General features: G+C 41.3%; 1 protein-coding gene across 2 annotated transcripts in view; it reads right to left on the bottom strand.

The window, feature by feature from the left end:
* VWA3B (von Willebrand factor A domain containing 3B) overlaps positions 1 to 23755 on the bottom strand; it is a 180087-nt gene that overhangs the window by 86882 nt on the left and 69450 nt on the right. For both annotated transcript variants that reach the window (XM_065927450.1, XM_065927449.1), the window contains exons 10-13: positions 20817 to 20971; positions 15089 to 15227; positions 13891 to 14022; positions 6754 to 6852 (exon numbers count right to left, since the gene is read on the bottom strand). In XM_065927450.1, the coding sequence (XP_065783522.1) occupies positions 6754 to 6852; positions 13891 to 14022; positions 15089 to 15227; positions 20817 to 20971 (525 nt within the window). The remainder of the gene's footprint in view (positions 1 to 6753; positions 6853 to 13890; positions 14023 to 15088; positions 15228 to 20816; positions 20972 to 23755) is intronic.

The following is a 23755-nucleotide window of genomic DNA, read 5'->3' on the forward strand; positions in this document are numbered from 1 at the left end:
ACAACAGATTCAGTTAAAAACAAACATACAAACAAAACAAAACACACATAAAAACTCATCTTCTGACACTTTTTTTTTTTTTTTTTTTTGCAGCTAGGAGTGACCACATGACCCAGGTCTGTCCATTGAAGTTTCAAGGGAAAGTTTTTTTTGCAAATAAAAAGATAAAGACTTAACAAAAAAAGCTAATGTCCTTCCCTTTTCCACCCCTGCCTCCTGGAAAACGGACACTCTACTTAGGCATGAAGCAGCTGTCTTGTAACCATAAGGGTGGATGTCAAACACAAAGATCAGGTAAACTATGAAGATTAAAAGAAGCCTGTTTTCTTGGAGAGATCCTTGAGTAGCTGTATAACCTAGACTACCTACCACCAGGCTTCTTCTTCATAGGAATATAAATCTCTCCATTTCAGTTATCATTTGTCTGCTCTCCTGCTTTTTTCTCCCAGTAATATGAAATCCTAATTGGCACAGTAGGTATGGATTCCACTTAAAGATGGAGAAATTGAGGCTCAGAAGGACTAAGCTTCCTAGGGTCATCAATCTCTTAAGTGGTAAGACTAGATTCAAAGACAGATTTTAGTACTAGAAGCAATGCCAGATTATTTGTTTTCCCCTGCTTGCCATAAAGACTGTCACTTGGCAAGGATCGACTCTCTGTAAACATTACCAGACACACAGGGAAGGTCAACTGATGATTTGCCCTGCTGCCTCTTCACCAGCACCACCACACCCAGCTCAGTGCCCTCAGAAGCTGCCTCTGGTTGTCTTGCCCTCATTGCTTCTGTATTTCTCTTGCCCTGTATTGCTTCCCTCTTTGATTGATTCAACTTGCTGGCTCCTTCAGCCAGTTCCCACTCTCCACCCCCAGTTCCTATTCTTTGACTATTAACCCTTCCAAAATGCTTCCTATGAACCCCAGGAAGGTGGGGTGATGAGGGAGGAGGCCTCTGGACTCACCACCTGTGGGCCTTGAGCAGCTCACACGCTGCTCAGGGAGGTCTCATTCCAGCCACTATATACACATGACTTCGGTCTCTGTATTTGGTTCCAGTTTTGAGCCTGCCCTTGCCCATAAGCCCGACTGAGTGCCTAACACACACACTGCACATAAGCCCACCCCACTTCTCCTCCTCTCTTCTTCTCTCCTCTCCTCTCTGCCCATCAGCTGGTTCCAAACCAAACAGCAACCTAACCTAGCTGAGGGCTGACCCCATCTGTCTTGCCAACTTCAAGGACAGAGCAAATCCCTCTCTGCTGCCTGCCTCTCCTTCAACCTAGCTTCCGTTGTGAGCACTTACCATGGACCAGGCACTAAGAGCTCTGCTGCGCTCTCCCTGCATCCCCTGTACAATCCACCAAGGAAGGGACGATCATTATTCTCATTTCTTACCAAGACTCCTCACCACTGACCCTCATCCCTACATACCAGACTGGAGATACCAGACCTAAATTCTGTTAATTTGATGTGATAGGTTTTAGCTAGAAATTGCTCCTATATTGGGGCTTCCAAGGTGGCTCAATGCTAAAGAATCTGCCTGCCAAGCAGGAGATGAGGGTTCAATCCCTGGGTGAGGAAGATGCCCTGGGAAAGGAAATGACAACCCATCCAGTATTCTTGCTTAGAGAATCCCATGGACAGAGTCTGGTAGGCTGTAGCTTATAGGGTTGCAAAAGAGTTGGACATGACTTAGCAACTAAACAACAACAATATATTGACTTCCAGCTGAGATATTTGGGAAAGGACATTAATGTTGATTTAGTGTTGACATTGTGGGTAGCATTTTCATTTTCATATGTTACCTGACATATAAATTTATTTACTCACTGTCTACATGCTAAGTCACTTCAGTCATGTCCGACTCTGTGACCCCACGGACTGTAGCCCGCCAGGCTCCTCTGTGGAGTGGGTTGCCATGCCCTCCTCTAGGGGATCTTCCCAACTCAGGGACTGAGTCTGCATCTCTTATGTCTCCAGCAGTGGCAGGTGGGTTCTTTACCACTAGTGCTACCTGGGAAGCCTGAAAAGCTTTGTGTTGCTCACTATCTATCTCCCCATAAAACAGAAGCTTTGCTGAAGACAGTCGCCTGGTTTGTCTTGCTCTCCACCGTATCCTAGATTGATAACAATACCTGGCTCATAAAAAGTGTTCAGGAAATATCCATGGAATGCATTCACAAGAAAATCATAGCAACCCTGTAAGGAGGGAGTATTAGCTCCAAGTCATGGATGAGGAAACTCACTTTGGGGACATTTGCCCAAGGTCATTCAGATGGGCAGTGCAGGTGATGAGCTCTAACCCGGGTCTCTGGCTTTAAAGCTATTTATTTCCATCAATCCTGACAGCCCAAGAGACCACAAGCATGAGAAAGTCTGCTACATGTATTGTTGTGAGCCCCCAACCCACACGCAGTCCCAGGTAATGTTTGCTAAACTGGCACGAGGTTCCAGAGCCCAGCGAGGTGGTAGAGAGCTAGGCAGAGGGCAGGGCTGCATCTTAACTGCAGAAGGAGCTCGATCTCTGCCAGGGAAGACAGCATTCCTGTCCTCCTGCCCCCCACCCGCAGTCCCCAAGGATTCTCCTCTGCTGGTGGGTGTCCTCACAGCTTTGACAAGAAGACTCAGTAGTTGAAGAAAACCTTCTTTCCCTGCAGCCTGACTCACCCTGACTCTTCTCAGATGCTAAGTGGAGCTACTGCAGTAGCTCAGATGGAAGGGCTTTGAATGTGGAGGTCGCTCCCTGCGTAATGCCCATATGACTCCTTAGTCAATTCCCTTCAGAGGCCCTGTTGGTCCCTAAGATGAGATCCCTAACCTGAGACATTCGCCCTGGTGCCTTGTCCCTGAATCTAAACAGGTGTGTGGCCAGATGTCCCTTTCACCACAAAGGTCAACTTGGGGTGACAAGAAAGGCAGGAATGGTTCTCTCATGGTCTGAAGGAGGTTTGTTTGTACAGGGGGAGTCCCCTGTGCCTTCCTCTGCCCCTGCCTCTCATATACCCCACGTGGGTCCTTATTATGCATCTGTTTTTGTTTAAAATGATGCAGTTAACTTCCTCACGTCCATTTTCTCAATTTTTGTGAGATTGAGGCCCTAACTTCAAAGAAATCCCCAAACAATCACAGCCAAATGTGCTGGGCTTCTTTAGCAGAGGCCCCACAGTGTCCACTCACCCCTATAGATACTCAGCAAAGGACACCTAGTGGTCCCAGGTTAATGAAAACTAGTATTACTAGAACCCTTTGAACTTGATTAAAGACTTGGCTTCCATATAATTCTGCCCTGGACATTTAATAAACAAGCAGTACGGTGATGTCCATGGAACTGAATCCCGAATAGCATCTCTGTGTGTTCTTCCAAGTAGAAAATTCTGCTGAGTACTGGGAATAATAACATTGGTCTTACCTATTCAGGTCCTACACAGTCAGTGAAAATTAAAAAACAAATAGAGATTGAGTACTACATTTTAATGTCCTCTACATAGAACATGAATATCAAATATCCATTTACTTTTTTGAGAGAATCTGAGGGGCAATACAAACTAAATAGACTGCATGTGGGGAAAGTGCAGAGACGAATATGAAATGCCTGAATGACAGTTTATAAATCACTATTTTAGTAATTTATATATTCCTAATTCCAGCTCATCCACATCCCTAGTTTCTCATCTTTAACTGGACCACAGACCCTCTGAGAATCCAGGGAAAGCTACTTACCTTCTCTCCAGAGAAATGTATTTAAATATAATTTAAATATACTTTTTGGAGATTCCAATTTAAATACAGTTTTGGGAGATCCCAGATCCTCATAAGTCTGTGATGAACTCCAGTCTAACCATCCTTCTTAACACATTGTTGGTATAGTGTTACTTGGCAAATCCTCTTCAAGGGCTATATGGCGGGATCTATCAAAATATATATCTTTTTACTGAGAACACTTCTCAGAATTTATGCTACAGATACACTCATACAGGTGCAAAATGATATATGTGCACAGTTACTTTTGCAACCTTGAATAGAAAGATTGAAATAACCTAAATGTTCATCTCCAGGAGACATGACTAAGTAGCTGTGTGATGGAATAGTAAGCAGCTATTAAAAAATGAGGAAGCTCTTTATGAGATGATATTAAGTGATCTCTGAGGTATATTGTTTTATTTATTTATTTACAAAAAAAAATTTGGCCAAACCCTAAGGTATGTGGTATCTTAGTTCCCTAACCAGGGATCAAACTCAGTCTCCCTGCATTGGAAGGCAAAGTCTTAACTACTGGACTTCCAGGGAAGTCCTCTGTTTTATTAATAAAGGTTTAGAATTGTGTGTGTAATATGCTGCGTGCAGGTGTGCTAAGTCATTTCAGTTGTTTCCAACTCTTTGCAACCCTATGGACTGTAGCTCACCAGCCTCCTCTGTCCATGGGATTCTCCAGGCAAGAGTACTGGAGTGGGTCGCCATGCTCTCCTCCAGGGATCTTCCTGACCCAGGGATCAAATCTGTGTCTCTGGCATCTGCTGCATTGGCAGGCAGGTTCTTTACCACTAACTCCACCTGGGAAGCCCATGTAATATGTTACCGTCTATATATTTTAAAAAGGAAATATATATAAACATTTATCTGTTTGCATAACAAACTATCTCTCAAAGAAAATAAAGAAACTAGTAATCTACATTGCCTCTTAGGTGATGAACAGGAGGTGGGAGGGAGAATTTTCTCTACATATCCTTTTATACCTTTGTAATATGTACCATGTTAATGTACTACTATGCAAAAATTAAATCAGAAGGTAGTTTTATTAAATCTATATAACTTAATATGATGCAGTCATTGAGAATGATGTTTCAGAAAAATATCTCATGACTTGGAAAACTGGCACATATTAGATGAGAAAGGGCAGAAAATTGAATTATGAACTACTTATACTTACTTCTTATTCTTCCTTATGATTATATGCCTACCTATATTTTCTAAATTGCAATAAAATCAGTTAGCATTTATTAAAAAGAAAAAGACTCCTTGTCCAGATGACTTGCACATCAGAATCTCCAACCTACACCTTCTCCAAACGCCAGTCCCATATTTATATGGGTTTGGACAGCCATGAAATCCAGGTGGCTCAAGCTCAGCTTCCTCCACTGGCAACCCCTAAGTCTTCATCTTCTTTAGATGTCAGTCAGTTAATAACAATTACTAGACAAATGAAATCAGTCATCTTGACCCCTTGCTCTCTTGGTCTTCTCCCAGCCCCTCACCTCCTACTCACAAACTGGCCACCAAGTCCTTTGATGCTACTCCTATGATCTCATCTCTGACGGGTTTCTCCTTCCAAATTTCTGCTGCTCCTCCCTGAGGTGGGACCTCACGAGCTCTCATCAAGATCTAGTATTTCCCTGGCTCTACTGAGGCATATTTATAACATATAGGTGGATGGGACTTTCTGCTCCCCTGAGAGTACCCAGTGAGGTAAAGACCACCTTTTCCATGTGACACTCAAGGACCTTCACAGTCTCTCCCAACTTAACCTCAGACACTCGGCCCTGACACTCTTCTATCACTGCTGTTGCTCTCGGGTTGTCACCCTGAGCAGCCCACATACTTTTACACCTCTGTTCCTTCTGCCCAGGATGCCAGCAATCTCCTCTGTTTAAAAAAACTCCTTATCTTCCTTTCAGACACAGCTAAAGCATGCCCTTCTCAGTGGATGCTTGCCTGGTCTTCTTTCCATCTTGTACAGCAGAATTCATCACTGTGCTCCCATTCAATTCGTAGCCTAGGCAACCCTACTCCCTGTATAGCATCAGAATTCACTGTACAGACTAGTACACCCTCCAACATGTAAGCTCCCCTAGAGCAGGACATTATTCATCTTTGTAGTCTCACACCTTGGCACCAGACAAGGAACATAAACAAAGCACAGTAAACTGCCTTTGAGTAGAAAATACAGTGAAATTGATAGGAAAATCATCCCAAATAAAATTTCACTTTATATACAATTTCTTGGCCACAAATCTGATGCTGCAGTAAAATCTGGTTGCTTTAGTATTTAAGCCCTGGACTGTTTGACACAGGATATTTTACTATATTTGCCTAGCAGTCTTCACATGCAGACACTTCACAATGAAGGAAACAAGTTGATACTAATTCACTTCAGCGGTTAATTTACATTGTACTGGCCTGCACATCCGTATATTTATTTAATGCCCAGAGCATTAGTCTTTCATTCACAAAGCTCAAAAGAAGATGAACAGACTCCACTAAAACTTTTCAAATATTTTCCAGTCAGGCTAAACAAAACAAAGAACATTTCACCAGAAAGGCATGCTTTTGTTTAAACGATTACTAAGTTAAAATTAGGGGTAAAACCAAGGACATTGTGCAGTGACATGTTTAGATTCAGTGTCCCCAAAGGAAAAAAATCAAAAAGATTTCCTTGCTCTTAGTTTATAATAAAATATAAACCAGTCTTCCATGGAAGGCAGACATTTCCTTTCATGGGGTTGGTCTCCAGGCCTACGGGAGTGCCTCAAATTAACCAGACAACACTCAGTGTCACATAAATTTTCCTCAGTGTTGTAGTAGACAAAGGAATTTCTCAATGTGGATGTGTGTTTTACCTCACTTCTGGGTCCCTAAGTTAAGCAAGCATCTGTCAACAGCTTTTTGGTGGCAGTGAAAAAGGTCTCCCAATTCTCACTCTCAGCTTTCACTTTCAGGGGATTAGTGAGACTGTCTTTCTTCCCAACTTTGATAAGTACCTGATCAGGTCTCCCATCTGTCAAAAGGTAGATTACTTGTGTTTCCTCATCAGCAAAAGCAATTTGCAGGGCACTCAGGGTGTTTGTGGAACTTCCAATCTACAGAAAAGAGAGAGAGACACACATACCAAGTGTATACTTCAATCTCAAAAAAAGATCTCACAAACAAGTGTTATTTATTCTCTGCCTCCAAAAATAAAAGAAGGTATTTGTGAAATAAAAGATAAATTTAAATTATACTGAGATAATAATTTCAGCCCAGGAATTCCAAGAAGTCAAATCCTTGGATGTATCATAAAAGCGTCTATGCAGATAGTCCCAGGAGAGCTAGAAGCTGGGACAATGGATTTCCTATCCTGATGACAGAGCTCTTAATTCAATTTTATCTTTGTGTGTTTCTGTGGAAGGCACTAACTCAGTTACTGTTCATTCAGCTGTCAGCACAGCTTAAACACGCAGCCTGAATACACCCGGGTGGGGACCATGTTTATTTTCAACCAGGATTGATTCATGACACCCAATATTCAGCAAACACAAGTGTGGTGTCATGAGCAATCTGGAGATACAGGAAGCTGTAAAACTGTAAAATTCCTGCAGCTCTGTCCAGGGATGGAGAGAACTGTCACTCCATAATAAAAAAGAGCCAGACAAACAGCAAGTATGTGACTTTTGTTACATTCATGAGAGGGCTCAGATCACAGGGCAACCAGCTGGCCCCAAATCTGGGGAGAGGTGGGCATCTGGAAAGTCAGGGGAGATGCAAGCCCTGGCTTCTGGGACAGGATGCAGCCAGACACTGAAGGAGAGCTGGGTTGGGATGGCTGGTGAACTGGCAGAAGCTGAGGGTATATATTGGCAAGAGACCACAATATGGGGGCATCAGTGCTCTTTTGTTTCTTTTTAAAATTGTATTTATTCAATATTTAACCAATGTTGTTCGTTTACCCCCACCCGGCTGTGTGGGGTCTTTGCTGCTGCATGCCGGGTTTCTCTAGCTGCAGTGAATTCTCATTGTGGTAGCTCCTCCTGGGTGCACAGGCTCTGGGGTGAATGGGCTTCAGGAGTCATCGGGCATGGGCTTAGCTGCCCCGTGGCATGTGGGATCTTCCTGGACCAGGAATCGAACTGGTATCTCCTGCACTGCAAGGCAGATTCTTAACCAGGGGAATGCCAGGGAAGCCTGGCATCAGTGCTCTCTTGAAGACTGTTTCACCACAAGCCCCACAGGGTAGTCACAGGATAGACTGAGAGAGCCTAGAGAAAATCTCCTTCATCGGGCAGAACTGTGGGAGAGATTCAGTGACACAGGAACATCCACAGAGACCCTGTCCCCTCTCTCCCCACAGAACAAAAGCTTTTGTGTGTGTGTTTGAGGTAAAGGGCAGTAACGAACATAGTCATCCTCAGGGTGCTGGTCAAAACCCAAGAAGGCTGGGGAATGGAAGAGGAAACAACGAAGTCCTAACACCTGCGGAAGGAGCAGGGCTACGTTCTGGGCTCAGAGATACTGACAAAGCCACATCCTTGGGACTCCTGGACACCAGGCCCGACTAACACTGAGGCTTACTCAGAAAACACCATCCCTGTTACTCCCCTGGGAACATCAACTAACAGGCAACCTGCAAGAGAAAATTTCTCTCTGAAGCCCAGTGTGAAGGGAAAAATCAAAAGCTGAGGGTGGAGCAGACAACCTTCTGGTACATCATCTCTCACCCTAACACAAAGCGTCACTACAATAATGTGAGGGGTATGGTGCAAACAGACCAACCTCAAATCCAGTCCAACTCTTAATTAGATTAATTTAACCCACCCCACAAAAGAAAGGCACGCTCTTTTCCAGGCATAAAAAATATTTATCTCAGTCTCTATATACTGCAAATGATGTCCAGCTCTTAACAAAAAATTTGTTGTTCATTGTTCAATTGCTAAGTCATGTCTGACACTGCAATCCCATGTACTGAAGCACTCTAGGTTTCCCTGTCCTTTACTATCTCCTGGAGTTTCCTCAGATGCTGTCCATTGAGTCAATGATGCCATCCAACTATCTCTGTCACCCACTTCTCCTGCCTTCAATCTTTCCCAGTATCAGGGTCTTTTCCAATGAGTTGGCTCTTCATATCACCTGGCCAATGTATTCAGCTTCAGCAAAAAATAAGCATGTTAAATAGAACATACAACATACTATCAAGAGACAAAAGTACTCATCAGAAACAAACTCAGATGTGACACAGATGCTGAAACCATCTGACAGAAAATTTAAAATCACTGTGATTCAAACATTAAAACTTCTAATGGCAAAGGTGAACAACATTCAAGGCCAGGTGGGTAATTTCAGCAGAGATGGAAACCTTAAGAAATAGCAGAATGGAAATGCTAATAATAAAAAACACAGTAAGGGGACTTCCCTGGTGGTCTAGTGGTTAAGAATCCACCTTGCAATGCAGGGAACGAAAGTTCAATTCCTGGTTGAGGAACAAGATTCCACATGGCACGGAGCAGCTGAGCCCCTGAGGCACAACTATTGAGCCAGCGTGTTCCACAGCCCAGACATCACAACTGGAGTCTGTGTACTGCAACCAAAGGTCTTGATGCAATGAAGACTGCATTAACGCATGCATTCATGATGCAATGAAGATCCTGTGTGCTGCAATAAGACCTGACACAGCCTAATAAATAAAAATAAATAAATTTAAAAATAAACAAACAAAAAATGGAAGAGGAATATGAAGAAATTTTTCAAAGAGTTCAAAGTGCAGTTGTCTCTATATATCAACAGGAATTGGTCCAGGACCCTTTCTCCCACAGATACCAAAATCTGCAGATGCTCAAGTCTGTTAAATAAAATGACATAGTGTTTGCATATAATGGAATCAAGATTGCCGGGAGAAATATCAGTAACCTCAGATATGCAGATGACACCACCCTTATGGCAGAAAGTGAAGAGGAACTAAAAAGCCTCTTGATGAAAGTGAAGGAGGAGAGTGAAAAAGTTGGCTTAAAGCTCAACATTCAGAAAACTAAGATCATGGCATCTGGTCCCATCACTTCATGGGAAATAGATGGGGAAACAGTGGAAACAGTGTCAGACTTTATTTTTTTGGGCTCCAAAATCACTGCAGATTGTGATTGCAGCCATGAAATTAAAAGGCGCTTACTCCTTGGAAGGAAGGTTATGACCAACCTAGATAGCATATTAAAAAGCAGAGACATTACTTTGCCAACAAAGGTCCATCTGGTCAAAGCTATGGTTTTTGCAGTGGTCATGTATGGATGTGAGAGTTGGACTGTGAAGAAAGCTGAGCACCGAAAAATTGATGCTTTTGAACTGTGGTGTTGGAGAAGACTCTTGAGAGAGTCCCTTGGACTGCAAGGAGATCCAACCAGTCCATCCTAAAGGAGATCAGTCCTGGGTGTTCATTGGAAGGACTGATGCTGAAGCTGAAACTGGAATACTTTGGCCACTTCATGCGAAGAGTTGACTCATTGGAAAGGACCCTGATGCTGGGAGGGATTGGGGCAGGAGGAGAAGGGGACGACAGAGGATGAGATGGCTGGATGGCATCACCAACTTGATGGGCATGAGTTTGAGTAAACTCCGGGAGTTGGTGATGGACAGGGAGGCCTGGCGTGCTGCGATTCATGGGGTCGCAAAGAGTCGGACACGACTGAGCGACTGGACTGAACTAAACTGAACTGAGAGAAGATTTAAAGTAAATGGGAGGTTGTATATTCAGTTCAGTTCAGTCACTTAGTCGTGTCCGACTCTTTGCAACCCCATGAATCGCAGCACGCTAGGCCTCCCTGTCCATCACCAACTCCCGGAGTTTACTCAAACTCATGCCCATCGAGTCGGTGATGCCATCCAGCCATCTCATCCTCTGTCGTCCCCTTCTCCTCCTGCCCCCAATCCCTCCCAGCATCAGGGTCTTTTCCAATGAGTCAACTCTTCGCATGAGGTGGCCAAAGAATTAGAGTTTCAGCTTCAGCATCAGTTCTTCCAATGAACACCCAGGACTGATCTCCTTTAGGATGAACTGGTTGGATCTCCTTGCAGTCCAAGGGACTCTCTCAAGAGTCTTCTCCAACACCACAGTTCAAAAGCATCAATTTTTCGGTGCTCAGCTTTCTTCTCAGTCCAACTCTCACATCCATACATGACCACTGCAAAAACCATAGCTTTGACCAGATGGACCTTTGTTGGCAAAGTAATGTCTCTGCTTTTAAATATGCTATCTAGGTTGGTCATGACCTTCCTTCCAAGGAGTAAGCTCTTTTAATTTCATGGCTGCAGTCACCATCTGCAGTGATTTTAAATCTTCTCTAGATTACATATAATATCTAATACAGTTTAAATGTTATGTAAATGGTTGCCAGTATACAGCACATTTGAGTTTTGCTTTTTGAGACTTTCTGGAATTAAAAAAAAAATCCATCTGGGGTTGGTTGAATCCATGAATGAGGAACCTGTAGACACAGAGGAATGACTGTAAGTTCAAAATAGCCAAGGAAAGAATTAGTGAACATGAATATAGAGCAATATAAATTATCTAAACTTAAATGCAAAGAGGAAAAAGAGCAAAACAGAAAAGAGCATCAGAGAGCTGTGGAGCAAATGGTCTGATACATGCTTAATTGGAAACAAAGCAGAAAAGGGAAAAAGAGGGTAGAAGAAATATTTGAAAAAATAATGGTTGAGAATTTCCCCAAAACAATGACAGATATAACTCCATGGACCCAAGATGGTCATATAACATCAGGTAGGATAAATAAATGACCTAACACTCTGCCAGTGTGGTAGATAAGAAAGCCAGGTAGTGAGCTGGGACTTTCATCCCCACCAACTGTGACATGTTCTCCCTGCTCAATGATGTCCATTCCCACTTAGCAGTGAAAAGGTAATCCTCCCCATCAGGTTTCAACAGAGTTCCAACGGGGAACCTGAATTTCAGCCTGCACCTGGAAGTATGAGGCAGGGCCCACCTACTATATCCCTGACAGAGCAGTGTCAGACAGCGCCAACTAAATAGGAGGTTAGAATAATATCCAGAGTCTCATAAACATAAGACAAAAACGTCTAGGATTCAGCTGATAAACACTCCTTCATACCAAGAACCAGGAAGCTCTCATCCTGAAATGAAAAAGATGATAGCAACAGCAAGAAGACAGAGATGTTAGAATTATTTGATAAAGATTTTAGAGCAGCTGTGAAAAAAAATGCTTCAACTAGAAATGACCAACGATCTTAAAACAAATGAAAACTAAAAAACATCAGCAAAGAAATAGAAAGTCTCATGAAAAAAATAAAAGACATGAAGGAGAACCAAATGGAACTTCTAGAACTTAAAAATATGGTTAACTGAAATTTTATAAATTCTCTGACCTATGCCAGCTGACCACAGCTCGGTGATATCAGCACATTCAGAACACCTGGGTAGTGTCCTGAGCTGACTTGGTTGATTTCTGAACCAAATCAGTCCAAAGACTAACAGTGGAATCTGGTGTTCTTGAAAATGAATTTTACACATTCAGCAAGCAAGCAAAGGTACTTCAGTGAAGGTTTTTGAAGAGAACATAATCACAGTGTAAAAAATGATCTGACATATTTTTAGCCATTTAGATGAGACTGATTCTATTCATTAGTGATTTTTATATAAAGAGGAAACTGCTAACATTTTTATCCAATGAGAATACATATATAACATCCTGTTATCACAAACTCTAAATTAGCAGGCTCTGAATTAAGATATTTCCTGTTACCTAGAGTCATAAAAGAAACTTCAATGGATAATCCTGGATGTTTAACAAGCTGAGAATGAATTTAATACTCTTTTCCAGCATATGGTGGCCGGTTAGGACAAAATGTTACAGACATTATTCCTTATAGAACAGATTTCCTCCTCCCGTTATTTATTTAAATTACTTTATTTTTGTTGTGGTGTATGGCTTGTGGCATCTTAGTTCCCTACCCAGGGATCCAGTCTAGGCCCTTGGCAGTGAAAGAACAGAGTCTTAACCACTGGACCACCAGGAAATTGCCCCTCCTCTCTTTTTAGAAAGAAAAAATTTTAATTTATTCATTTACTTATTTTAGGCTGCTCTGTTGCTGTGCATGGGCCTTCTCTAGCTGTGGAGAGTGGGGGCTGTTCTCTGCTGTGGTGCACAGGCTTCTCGGAGCAGTGGCTTCTCTGGCTGTGCATCATGGACTCTAGAGCTTGGGTTTAGTGGTTGTGGCACAGGGCATCAGGTGCCCCACAGCAAGTGGGATCTTCCCGCATCAGGGATTGAACCCATGTCCCTTTGGCAGGTGGATTCTTCACCACTGGACCGCCAGGGAAGTCCCCTTCCTCTCATTAAAAAAAAAAAAATCCCAAAGGAACTCCAGAACGTCCCAGTGATAGTGCAAACCCTGCTTGTTCATACCCAGGGAGCTCCACTAATGGCCACGTGTAGCTCCTGTCAAATCTGGGACTCTAATTCAGGCAACGAATCATTTTAAAGTTATTTATGATCCATATTTGACTTTTTAAGAACAGTCCTTGGTCTCAATTTTAGTATATCTTAAATATGTAGAATGCTATGTGATTCTAAAAAAAGAACTTTTAAAATGAAGGTAAGTTCAAGACAACAGAAAACTTGAGGAAAGGGAAATTCTTCCTAGTAGTCTGTGTAGATATAAAGTTCTCCAAGTAAAACAGACCTCTGAAGAAGTGATTTTACCTTTTTATTACATCCTGCTGCCCTATCTCTGTCCTGGCTTTCAGCCCTAATCACTCATATTATACTGTGTATTTCCACAAGTTCATTACTTTTGAGCAAAATCCACTCTTTAAAATAGCTGTAATATATCATTTGAAACAAGCATGAAGTCTCAGAAGAAATAAATATGAATTGTTTAAGTAAAAACCTATATTTTGAAATTTGTTTTCATAAAGGGACTGAGACTTGAGCTGAGGGCAGTGTTGTCAATAGAAGCCTATCTAAATGTTAGATATCGACTAAAAAGACTGGATTAACATGACCTTTGTAAGTAAAGCAAATGTCTATGTGTAGCCATGGCCGTCCATGGAGTTCAAAGCAGTTTCTTAAGCGTTTCTATCCTGATCTCTGTTCTTCTCCCAGACCCAGACTCCTTCTTACCTTAATGTCTCTAATCCAGGCCTGGGCCCCTTTCAGATTCTCCTCATTGATTTCAACAAGTTTTTCCTGCCAAGCACTGGCTTGAGCATCAAACTGCACAAAATTGAATTTCCTTTTATGTTTCAACTGTTCCTGTAAGGGATAATTATTATTTAGCAATAAAAATCATTCAAGTGTGAGAAGGGATTAGGACAGGTCATTGTTTGATACATTTTAATCACTATGATGTCTCTTTTCAGTTGTAGCAGCTAAAAATTACATTCAATAGAGAAAAATCTTATCGAGTACAAGAGGCGTTTAAATAAAATTTACAGTTTGGACATTAAACCTTTACAAACGTATATATGTATGAACATATATCAGATATATGTATAAGTTTATATATATATATAATATCACATTATTTTTCTTTAACACTGACATTAATGGTATACTGAATATGCACACTAAATGCAACATGCTTAAATAAAAAAAGAAATCCAAAATAGTGTCATCACTTGGTCAACAACTTTTTGGCAAGGCCATTGCAGATTTGTTTACTTTCCTTCCATCAGTCCATATTTCTCCAGTAGAAGTTCATCAAATTAAAAATTGTGTTTTGTATTTGTCAAACACACCCTGCAATTGTTTTCTATGGTTCATACTCACTTGAACACCACCAACTCATGACAGTACTCTGACACCCATTTATAGGTGTGGAAACTAGGAGGCAGGGAGTGTTAGCAATCTGCTTCAGGTTGCACAACTCAGAGGTGGCACAGGTGGAATAAGGACCAGACGCTCCTGACCAACAGCCTGCCCTCCCCCCACACATAAGTTCTGGGGCCAGTACATGCAGCATCCCCTACACTCACTGGAAATTTAAAATAAACACGACCAGCTGAAGAGTACCTGGAAAATAATGAATGCATGTGCATGCCACAGATTTCAGGATAGAGCAGACCTGGGACGATGGACATAGAAATTCACTTAGCAGCCTGTACATTACAGGAAGGACCCACTGACCCAAGATCTACTTGCAAAGAACGGATGACTCTCACTGGCAAAAAGGATCCTTTTTCTGAAGTGGCTTTCCTGTGGATTTCTAAGTACAAAGCTGGCCTGAGCATCTCTTATAACCATTGCATGTCATGACTGGTGAAGATGTACTCATGATGCACAGGTGCCCAGGTGCCTGATCCCTACAGCACCATCTTACCTGTATGAGCTGGATAACCTTGCTCTTCACCAGGTCCAGTTTCCCCTTCATTGAGTGAGACGTGTCAATGAGGATGTAGACACAATCACTAGGCACTTTTCCAAACAGGCCTCGACTCCCATCCTGTAGCCATTTAATCCTGGGCAGGAAATAGTTGAAAGTGAATGCTTAGAGCCTGTGGCACTGAGAACATCTTCCTAAGAACTTTATGATACATCTACAGAGAGAAATCAATAGGGCAGAAAAATAAATCCAATACTGGGCTCCAAAGCCAAAAAGTAAATTACTTCCTGTCATCTGATATTTTGAGGCCTTTAGCTATGACTTCACACCATTTATTCTTCTAACCCTGCTGACTGCAGTCAATGTGCTAGTAATGCCAGCACATTCCTGAAGCTTGAATGAAGCTTATGGATAGAATCAAGCAAACCCAGATCCCAATAATAATCAAGTGCCACGAGGTTGTGTAAGCAGGACTGCTTCTGTGGTCCGCACTCAGGGTCCCATCACAGATGTAAATTGTTTAGGAAGTTCATGGTACAGGCAAAGTCTGGAAGAGAGGGCAGGGCAGACATAAAAATACTTGAAATTGAGTTCAGAGTTCAGCAAGCCCCAACAACTGGACTTTACAGGGCAGAACACTGAAGAGAGTGCTGCAAAGGAGAGAAAGCGGGTTGGGGGGTGATGGAAAGAGAGACAGAAAAGGACAGAATGTGCTCCAGACGTCTGCAGGAGGGTTCTCTAGAGATTTTGGCCAAGTTCTGATCAGGGCATGCAAGTGAAAAAACTACTGAAGTCAGAGAATAAATCGCCAAAAAAGGAGTAGCTGGGCCAATCCCTCAGAGCTTACACAGGCCTGGGAATAGCTCACCTTCCAAGCAGTCAGAGTGGAAAGGCCTCCATAATGTATGTGGCATCAAGTAAAGTCCTCATAAGGGTATTGCTTTAGTAATAAGACCAAATGAATCCTGGACCAAAATGCCTCCTCATTAGTACTATGCTAACATAACTTAAAAGCAAGTCCCAGAGTAACTTAACTGCACTCCAAGTAACTTATCTGCATCACATAACACACATTTAAAAAATATAACAAAATCCAGTTCCCAATAGTGTTACATTCAAAATGTCTGGCATTCAGTAGAAAATTATCAGGCACATAGAGAAGCAGGAAAATATGATTCATAATTAAAAGAAAAACAGATCAACAGAAACAGACCTCAAAATGACACGGATGATAGAATTCTCTAAAGAGAATGCTACACAGCTATTATAAACATAACTCATATGTTCAAGAAGATAAAGTAGGAATGGAATGAGGAGAAGAATGGAAGACATTAAAAAAATCCTTTGAGGAAAAATATACTGTATGCTATACTAATAGTAAAGTAGACACTAGCAGAAGAAAAGATCAGGGAACTTTAAGAAAGACATAGCAAGAGTAAACAGTTAAAAATAAAATACAGGGAGAAAAAGGTTTAAAAATATAACAGAGGACAAGCAACCCATGGAACAATATCAAGGAGTCTAACATATGTATAATTAGAAACTAAAGTGGAGGGAAAGGGGATAGAAAAATATTTGGAGAAATACAACCAGACATTTCTAATTTTATGAAAATACACCTACAGATTCAAGAAGCTCAAAGAACCCAAATAGACAGAAAAAAAAAAAAAGGTACCAAGACACATCATAATATAATGGCTGAAATCTAGTAATAAAGAAGAAAATCTTTAAAGGTGCCAGAGACAACATAAGAATAATAGGTGATTCCTCATCATAAATTATGCAAGCCAAAAGAGAATGGAGAAAAAATTTTAAGATACTGAGAGATAAAACTGTAAAATTAAAATTCTATCCTTAGCAAAAACATCTTCCAAAAATAAAAGTAAATCAGGAAATCAGGAGTTTCTCAGAATAAAACAGCTGAGTAATTCAACACCAACAGATGTGTGCTGGATCTAAACAAAAAGAGTAAAGAACAACATACATGTCAAATACTTATATAAGTATAAAATACATTTATTCTCATTTTGAGTCGATTTACAAGATGATAGATTATAACGTACTTTGGGCTTATAGCATAAGTAGAAGTTAAGTGTAGAACACAATAGAAAACACTGATAGGGAATGGAAGTTGGAAGACTTTCATGATGTACATGAAGCAATACATTATTATTTTAAGGTAGAATGTGATAAGTTGGGGCTTCCTGGTAGCTCAGGGGTAAAGAATCTGCCTGCAGTGCAGGAGCTGCAGGAGACACAGGTTCCATCCTTGGGTCGGGAAGATCCCCTGGAGGAAGGCATGGCAACCCACTCCAGTATTCTAGCCTAGAGAATCCCATGGACAGAGGAGCTATAGTCCATAGGATCACAAAGAGTTGGACATGACTGAAGCAACTTAGCATGCATGCACATGTGATACGTTAAAGACTTAAACTGTAAATGCTAAAGTAGTCACATCACAACAAAACAAAACAAAGAGGTAGTTAATAAGTCAATAGTGGAGATAAAATGGAATCATAAAAAATCTTCCAACAAAAGGAAGCAGAAGTTAAAAAGGGAACAAAGAACATGTGGGACAAATAGAAAACAAATAGCAAGATTTTAAGTTTAAATTCAATTGAATCGATGATCACACTAAATGCAAATGATCTTAACACTCTAATGAAAAGTCAGAGATGGTCAGATTGGATTAAAAATAATATCTCTATATATTCTACCAATGAAAGGCCTAGTTCAATACATATAGGTAAATGTAAAAGGGTAGAAAAAAGATAAATCCTACAGAAAATAATCAAAAGAAAGCCAGGGTATCTATACTGATTTTAGACAAAGCAAATTCCACAACAAAGAATTTTACCAAAGATAAAAAGGGACATTTCATAATAATAAGGGAGCTGATTCATCAGGAGGACATAATGACCACAAGTGTTCATGTACTGGCTAATTGAGCTTCAAAATACATGAAGAAAAAACTGATAGAACAGAAAGAACTGGACAAACACAAAACTATACTTGGAGATGCCAGCACTTTTCTCTCAATCATTTATAGAACAATTAAGCAGAAAATCAGTAAGAATATGGAAGATTTGAATAATACTCTCAACAAACTTGAGCTGAGATAAAGTACACTCCACCCAAAGAAAGTTTTTTCTTCATATTCTGGGCCACAAAACAGATCTCAATATAAGAACTGAAATAAAACAGTATTTCTCTGTCCACAGTGAAATAAAAGCTATCAGAAAAATCCATAAATTCTTGGGACATGAACAACACATTCCTAAATAGCCCTTCGGTCAAAGAAGAAATCTAAGGGGAATTAGAAAATGTTTTGTGGTGAATGAAATGAAATATAACATATCGAAATCTGTGACAGATAGCTAAAGCAGTACTCAGGAAAATTTATAAAATTAAATGTTTATATTAGAAAGAAGAGTCAAAAGCAGTGATCTAAGCATCTATCTTTAAAAACTTAAACCAGCCGTTAAAAAGAATTCATTTGAGTAAGTTCTAATGAGATGGATGAAACTGGAGCCCATTATACAGAGTGAAGTAAGCCAGAAAGATAAAGAACATTACAGCATACTAACACATATATATGGAATTTAGAAAGATGGTAACGATAACCCTATATGCAAAACAGAAAAAGAAACACAGAAATACAGAACAGACTTTTGAACTCTGTGGGAGAAGGTGAGGGTGGGATGTTTCGAAAGAACAGCATGTATATTATCTATGGTGAAACAGATCACCAGCCCAGATGGGATGCATGAGACGAGTGCTCGGGCCTGGTGCACTGGGAGAACCCAGAGGAGTTGGGTGGAGAGGGAGGTGGGAGGGGATCGGGATGGGGAATACGTGTAACTCTATGGCTGATTCATGTCAATGTATGACAAAACCCACTGAAATGTTGTGAAGTAATTGGCCTCCAACTAATAAAAAAAAAATTTAAAAAAAATAAATAAAAAAATAAAAACTTAAACCCAAAGTAAAGAGAAAGGAGGGAACAATAAAGATAAGAGTAGAAATCAATGGCATAGAAAGGAGGAAACCCTACAGAGGAAAAAAAAAATGAGACCAAAAGCCAGTTCTTTGAAAAGACTGATAGGATGGATAATTTCTAGTCAGAGTTATTAGAAAAGAAAGATGACATAAATGACCGATGTCAGCTTTATGTGTATTTAAAGAAATCGAAGGCACAGTTTTAAAAATCCTTACCATGGTGACTTCCCTGATGTTTCAGTGGTTAAGACTCTGCACTCCCAATGCAGGAGACCCAGGTTTGACCCCTGGTCAGAAAACTAGATCCCATATGCTGCAAATAAAGAATTTGCATGCCGAAACTAAAGATCCTGCATCCTGCAATTAAAAGATCCTGTATGCTAAAACAAACATTGAAGATCCTGCATGCCACAATTAAGACCACAGCTAAATAGATAAATAAATAGTAAAATAATCAAAAATCAAAAATCTTCTCAGAAATAAAAACTCCAGGCCCAGATGGCTTCAATGGTGAATTCCATGAACATTTAATGGGGAGATGATGCAAATTCTCTATGAAATCTTCCAAAAAAACAAAAGGGGAGAGAAAGCTTCCCAACAACCATGGATACTTGGTGGGAGGACAAACACCCCAGAGCTGCCAGTTGGGGAGTCGTTAAAGCAGCGTCCTTTCCCCTAGATCCGAAATCCAAACCACTCTCCTCATGGAGTTGACTCCAAACCTTAAGCAGAGCAGACTCCAGGTGCAAGGATTACTTTTTCTGTGTAATCATCACCAGCTGGGTTTTGAGAAACTGGGGCTATGCAGAGCATACATGGGGTAGACAGCTGTTGGCAGCTTGTGACTTTATAACAGAAAACATGGAAAGAGTGAAGAAGCTTGGACAACAAGTGACTACTGCAGGTTGGGGACTAGACTAAACTTATTAGATTTAGTGTCTAGTCTAATCCAAAGGACACATTTGTAAATGGCATTATTATTCCCACTTTATAAATGAGAAAGCTGATACACACAGACACTGACTAACTTGCCCAGGGTCGCAGCAGATGGCAGGCTGGGATTAGAATCCAGCTCCATCTGACCTTAGGGACTATGCATCTAAGTGGACATGGTCTTCTTAGTCTAGAACTGTCCGCTGGCATTGGGGAGGTGAAAGCATAAAGGTGGGTCACCCCATGAGCTGATGTTGAGGTCACAGCACTAGTACATGAGACTCTTAGGAGCATTACCAGATTTTAAGAACCAGCAGGGCTGAGAGGGGGGCTCACATGAAAGTATTTAGCTGATTCCTAAAATGTATATATATATATATATAATTTGATTGTATTCAAATGTTTCACAACATTGTAACAGTTGCTTTGAAATATAATATTCAAGAGTACAGAGGAGAGGTGTTATACAGTCTTGTATTCACCTGAGGTCCACAAAAAAATACAAGACAAAGCAGAAGCATTCCTTTGCTTCCTACAGTGATGCATAAGCAACATGATAACTACATTTTTGCTGCTTTTCATCATCTACACTGGCATCAAGGCAGCTCAGAATCTGCATCCTGATATTCCCTTTGGTTATCAACAACCAGGCCAATAGCAAATTGTCAGATGGCAGCCCTGACTTAACAATGCTTACTGGTCATTTCTCTTGATTGAGCTTTACCAAGCACTCAAGCAAATTTTAATTTCAAGGGAGGCTAGACCACTTGTACCCTCATGCAAGTACACCAACCTCCTCTGGATCTGGGCCAGGACTGCGTGAACTCTTTCACTGAACCACATGTACTTCTCCTTGGTGATGCAGACATGGACCAAGCTCCCATCCTTCCAGGGAGCATGGACGAATCTGCTGCAGTATTTCGCATGGACTGTCTTCTTGTTGGTCTCCTGAGGAAAAGACAGGACAGAAGCCACTAAGAAACAACTAATGGAAAGTCCCCAGAAGGCATCTCCACCTCTGCCTTATTTAGACAGCTGCTAGTCCTCACTCTCACTGTAAAATCATTCAACAGTTGGTTCTAGCAAACATATACCACAGCCTGCTCCATACAGAGCCCTGTGCTGGATGTCGTGAATGACAGAAAGATGTGGGCAATCTCATCTGTGCCCCAAGGAATCTAATGTTTCCAGCAAGATGACACTAAACACATACAGTGATTCATACCCATATAGAAAGTAGCAAGGCAGAGTATCAGGCACCCAGTACCTGGTCTTGGGTTGAGACAGTAATGACTGAACAAGTTCTGGCAAAGAAGAAAGAGTTCACTCTTTCTTGGACTGGAGGGTCAAGGAGATCCACAGGAGGTGGGCTTGAGACACTCCAAGCATCTTTCCATTGTTACTCCCAGCTCCAAATGAAGAAAAGTACCCAAGAACCCCATTCCACATCTAGCACCCACTCCTGGACATACAGAACGGGTCCAAGGACAAAAGTTTCCCACAGAGAGCTTTCAGAAGATCTGTTTCTGTCACTCATCCAATTTATCCAGCTTATAAATGCATTAAGCACTACTCCACCAGGCCCTCTTCTAGGCACCAGGACAATCCATAAATGAAGACCGAAATTCCTACCTCTGTGGAGCTCACATGACCAGGAAAAGAGCCAGATAATAAAGTAATAATCATCTAGCAGATTAGAGGATGACAAATGCTATAGAGACAAAAAAGGCCAGGAAGGAGAGCAGAGAACACCAAGGGACAGGGGAAGGGTGGGGGCAAGCTGAAACCTAGAAGGGAAAGCCTCAAAGAGAAGGTGAAATATGAGTGAAATCTGGGGGAACAAAGCATGTGCCCATTTGAGGGTCTGAGGGCAATCTGAGGACACAGCCAGGACAAAAGCCCTGAGGGAAGCGTTTGCCAAGCAAGTCTGTAGACTTTGAGGAAGGGCAGTGTAGCTGAAATACAGCGAGCGAGGGAAAGAGCAAGATGAAGCTAGAGGAGCAGGAGGAGGAGGAGGGCCAGGAAGCAGATGCTGTAAAGCCTGGCAATGACCCTGGCTTATCCTCTGAGTGAAAAAATGAAGCATCCAAAGGTCTTAAAGTAAATTCTTAGTGACAAAAATTTTAAATTGAGATAAAATTGACATTTAACATTATAATAATTTTAATGTACAACATAATGATTTGATATATGATCTACTGTGAAATGATCAAGAGGGACTTTAGGAGTCAGGGAGGAAAGGAGAAGGCTCAGGGAAGGCAGGCAGAATCCAGGGGTCTAGAGATGACTGATGGGAGTAGGGTGGAAGGGCGTGATGGGATCAGTGCTGATGCTCCCAAGGCAGGCGAGAAGGGGAACCATGTCTCCACTGCAGTGCAAAGAAGGGAAGAGGAACGCGTCGTCTCTCAGTCTGACCATGTGCTCCATATTCTGAACCCCATCATGAGGCAGTTCTCAACTGTGCTTCAGGCATTTCCAAATGGAAACACATGAGACCAAAAGTTATGTGAAAACAGGTGTCCAGCACCAGAATTTCCAAATGGGGAAAGCCCAGTGTTGACAGCCCAGCAAATCTGAATTCAAACTTGGCCTCCACCTGCCACAAGATCTCAGGTAAAGTCATCTAACCTCTTGGAGGCCCTGAGACTTCATTTTCACATCTATGATATGAGAGCACAAATATTTACCTTGTATATAAAGCAGGTGGGTATTCCATAAATGCTTCTTTCTGACCCACAATGTTTGTGATGAAGAAAACACGGAAGGCAACATCTAGTGGGCATCTCCTAAGCGCCAGGCACAGTGCTCAGACATGCGATTTTCAAATTTAGACTTTACATCAACCCATGTTACAGATGTGGAGAGAATCAATCAGGTTAAATTATCTGTTCCACATCTCATATTTAGTAACTGGTAGAAGCAGCATTTACACCCAGGTCTTCTCATTCAAACCCGGAATGCAGTTAGATCCTTACATGGAACAACTGACTGGTTCAAAATTAGTAAAGGAGTACGACAAGGCTGTATATTTTTATCTTGTTTATTTAACTTCCATGAAGAGTACATCATGCAAAATATTAAACTAGATGAACCACAAGTTGGAATCAAGATTGCCAGGAGAAATATTAACAATCTCAAATATGCAAATGATGCCATTCTTATGGCAGAAAGTAAGAAGAGGAACTAAAGAACCTCTTATGAAGGTGAGAGAGGAGAGTAAAAAAGTTGGCCAAAAGCTCAACATTCAAAAAACTAAGATCATGGCATCTGGTCCCATCACTTCATGGGAAATAGATGGGGAAACAGTGACAGACCTTATTTTCTTGAACTCCAAAATCACTGCAGATGGTGACTGCAGCCATGAAATTAAAAGACGCTTGCTCCTTGGAAGAAAATCTATGACCAACATAGACAGCATATTAAAAAGCAGAGACGTCACTTTGCCAACAAAGGCCCATATAGTCAAAGCTATGGTTTTTCCAGCAGTCATGTATGGATGTGAGAGTTGGACCATAAAGAAGACTGACTGCCGAAGAATTGATGCCTTCAAATTGTGGTGCTGGAGAAGACTCTTGAAAGTCCCTTGGACAGCAAGGAGATCAAAGGAGTCAATCCTAAAGGAAATGACTAGAAGGCCTGAGGCTAAAGTTTAAGTTCCAGTACTTTGGCTACCTGATGTGAAAAGCAGACTCATTGGAAAAGATGCTGATGCTGGGAAAGACTGAAGGCAAA

Source organism: Muntiacus reevesi, chromosome 3, assembly GCF_963930625.1.
Source record: "Muntiacus reevesi chromosome 3, mMunRee1.1, whole genome shotgun sequence".
In the NCBI taxonomy this organism is placed as follows: domain Eukaryota; kingdom Metazoa; phylum Chordata; class Mammalia; order Artiodactyla; family Cervidae; genus Muntiacus; species Muntiacus reevesi.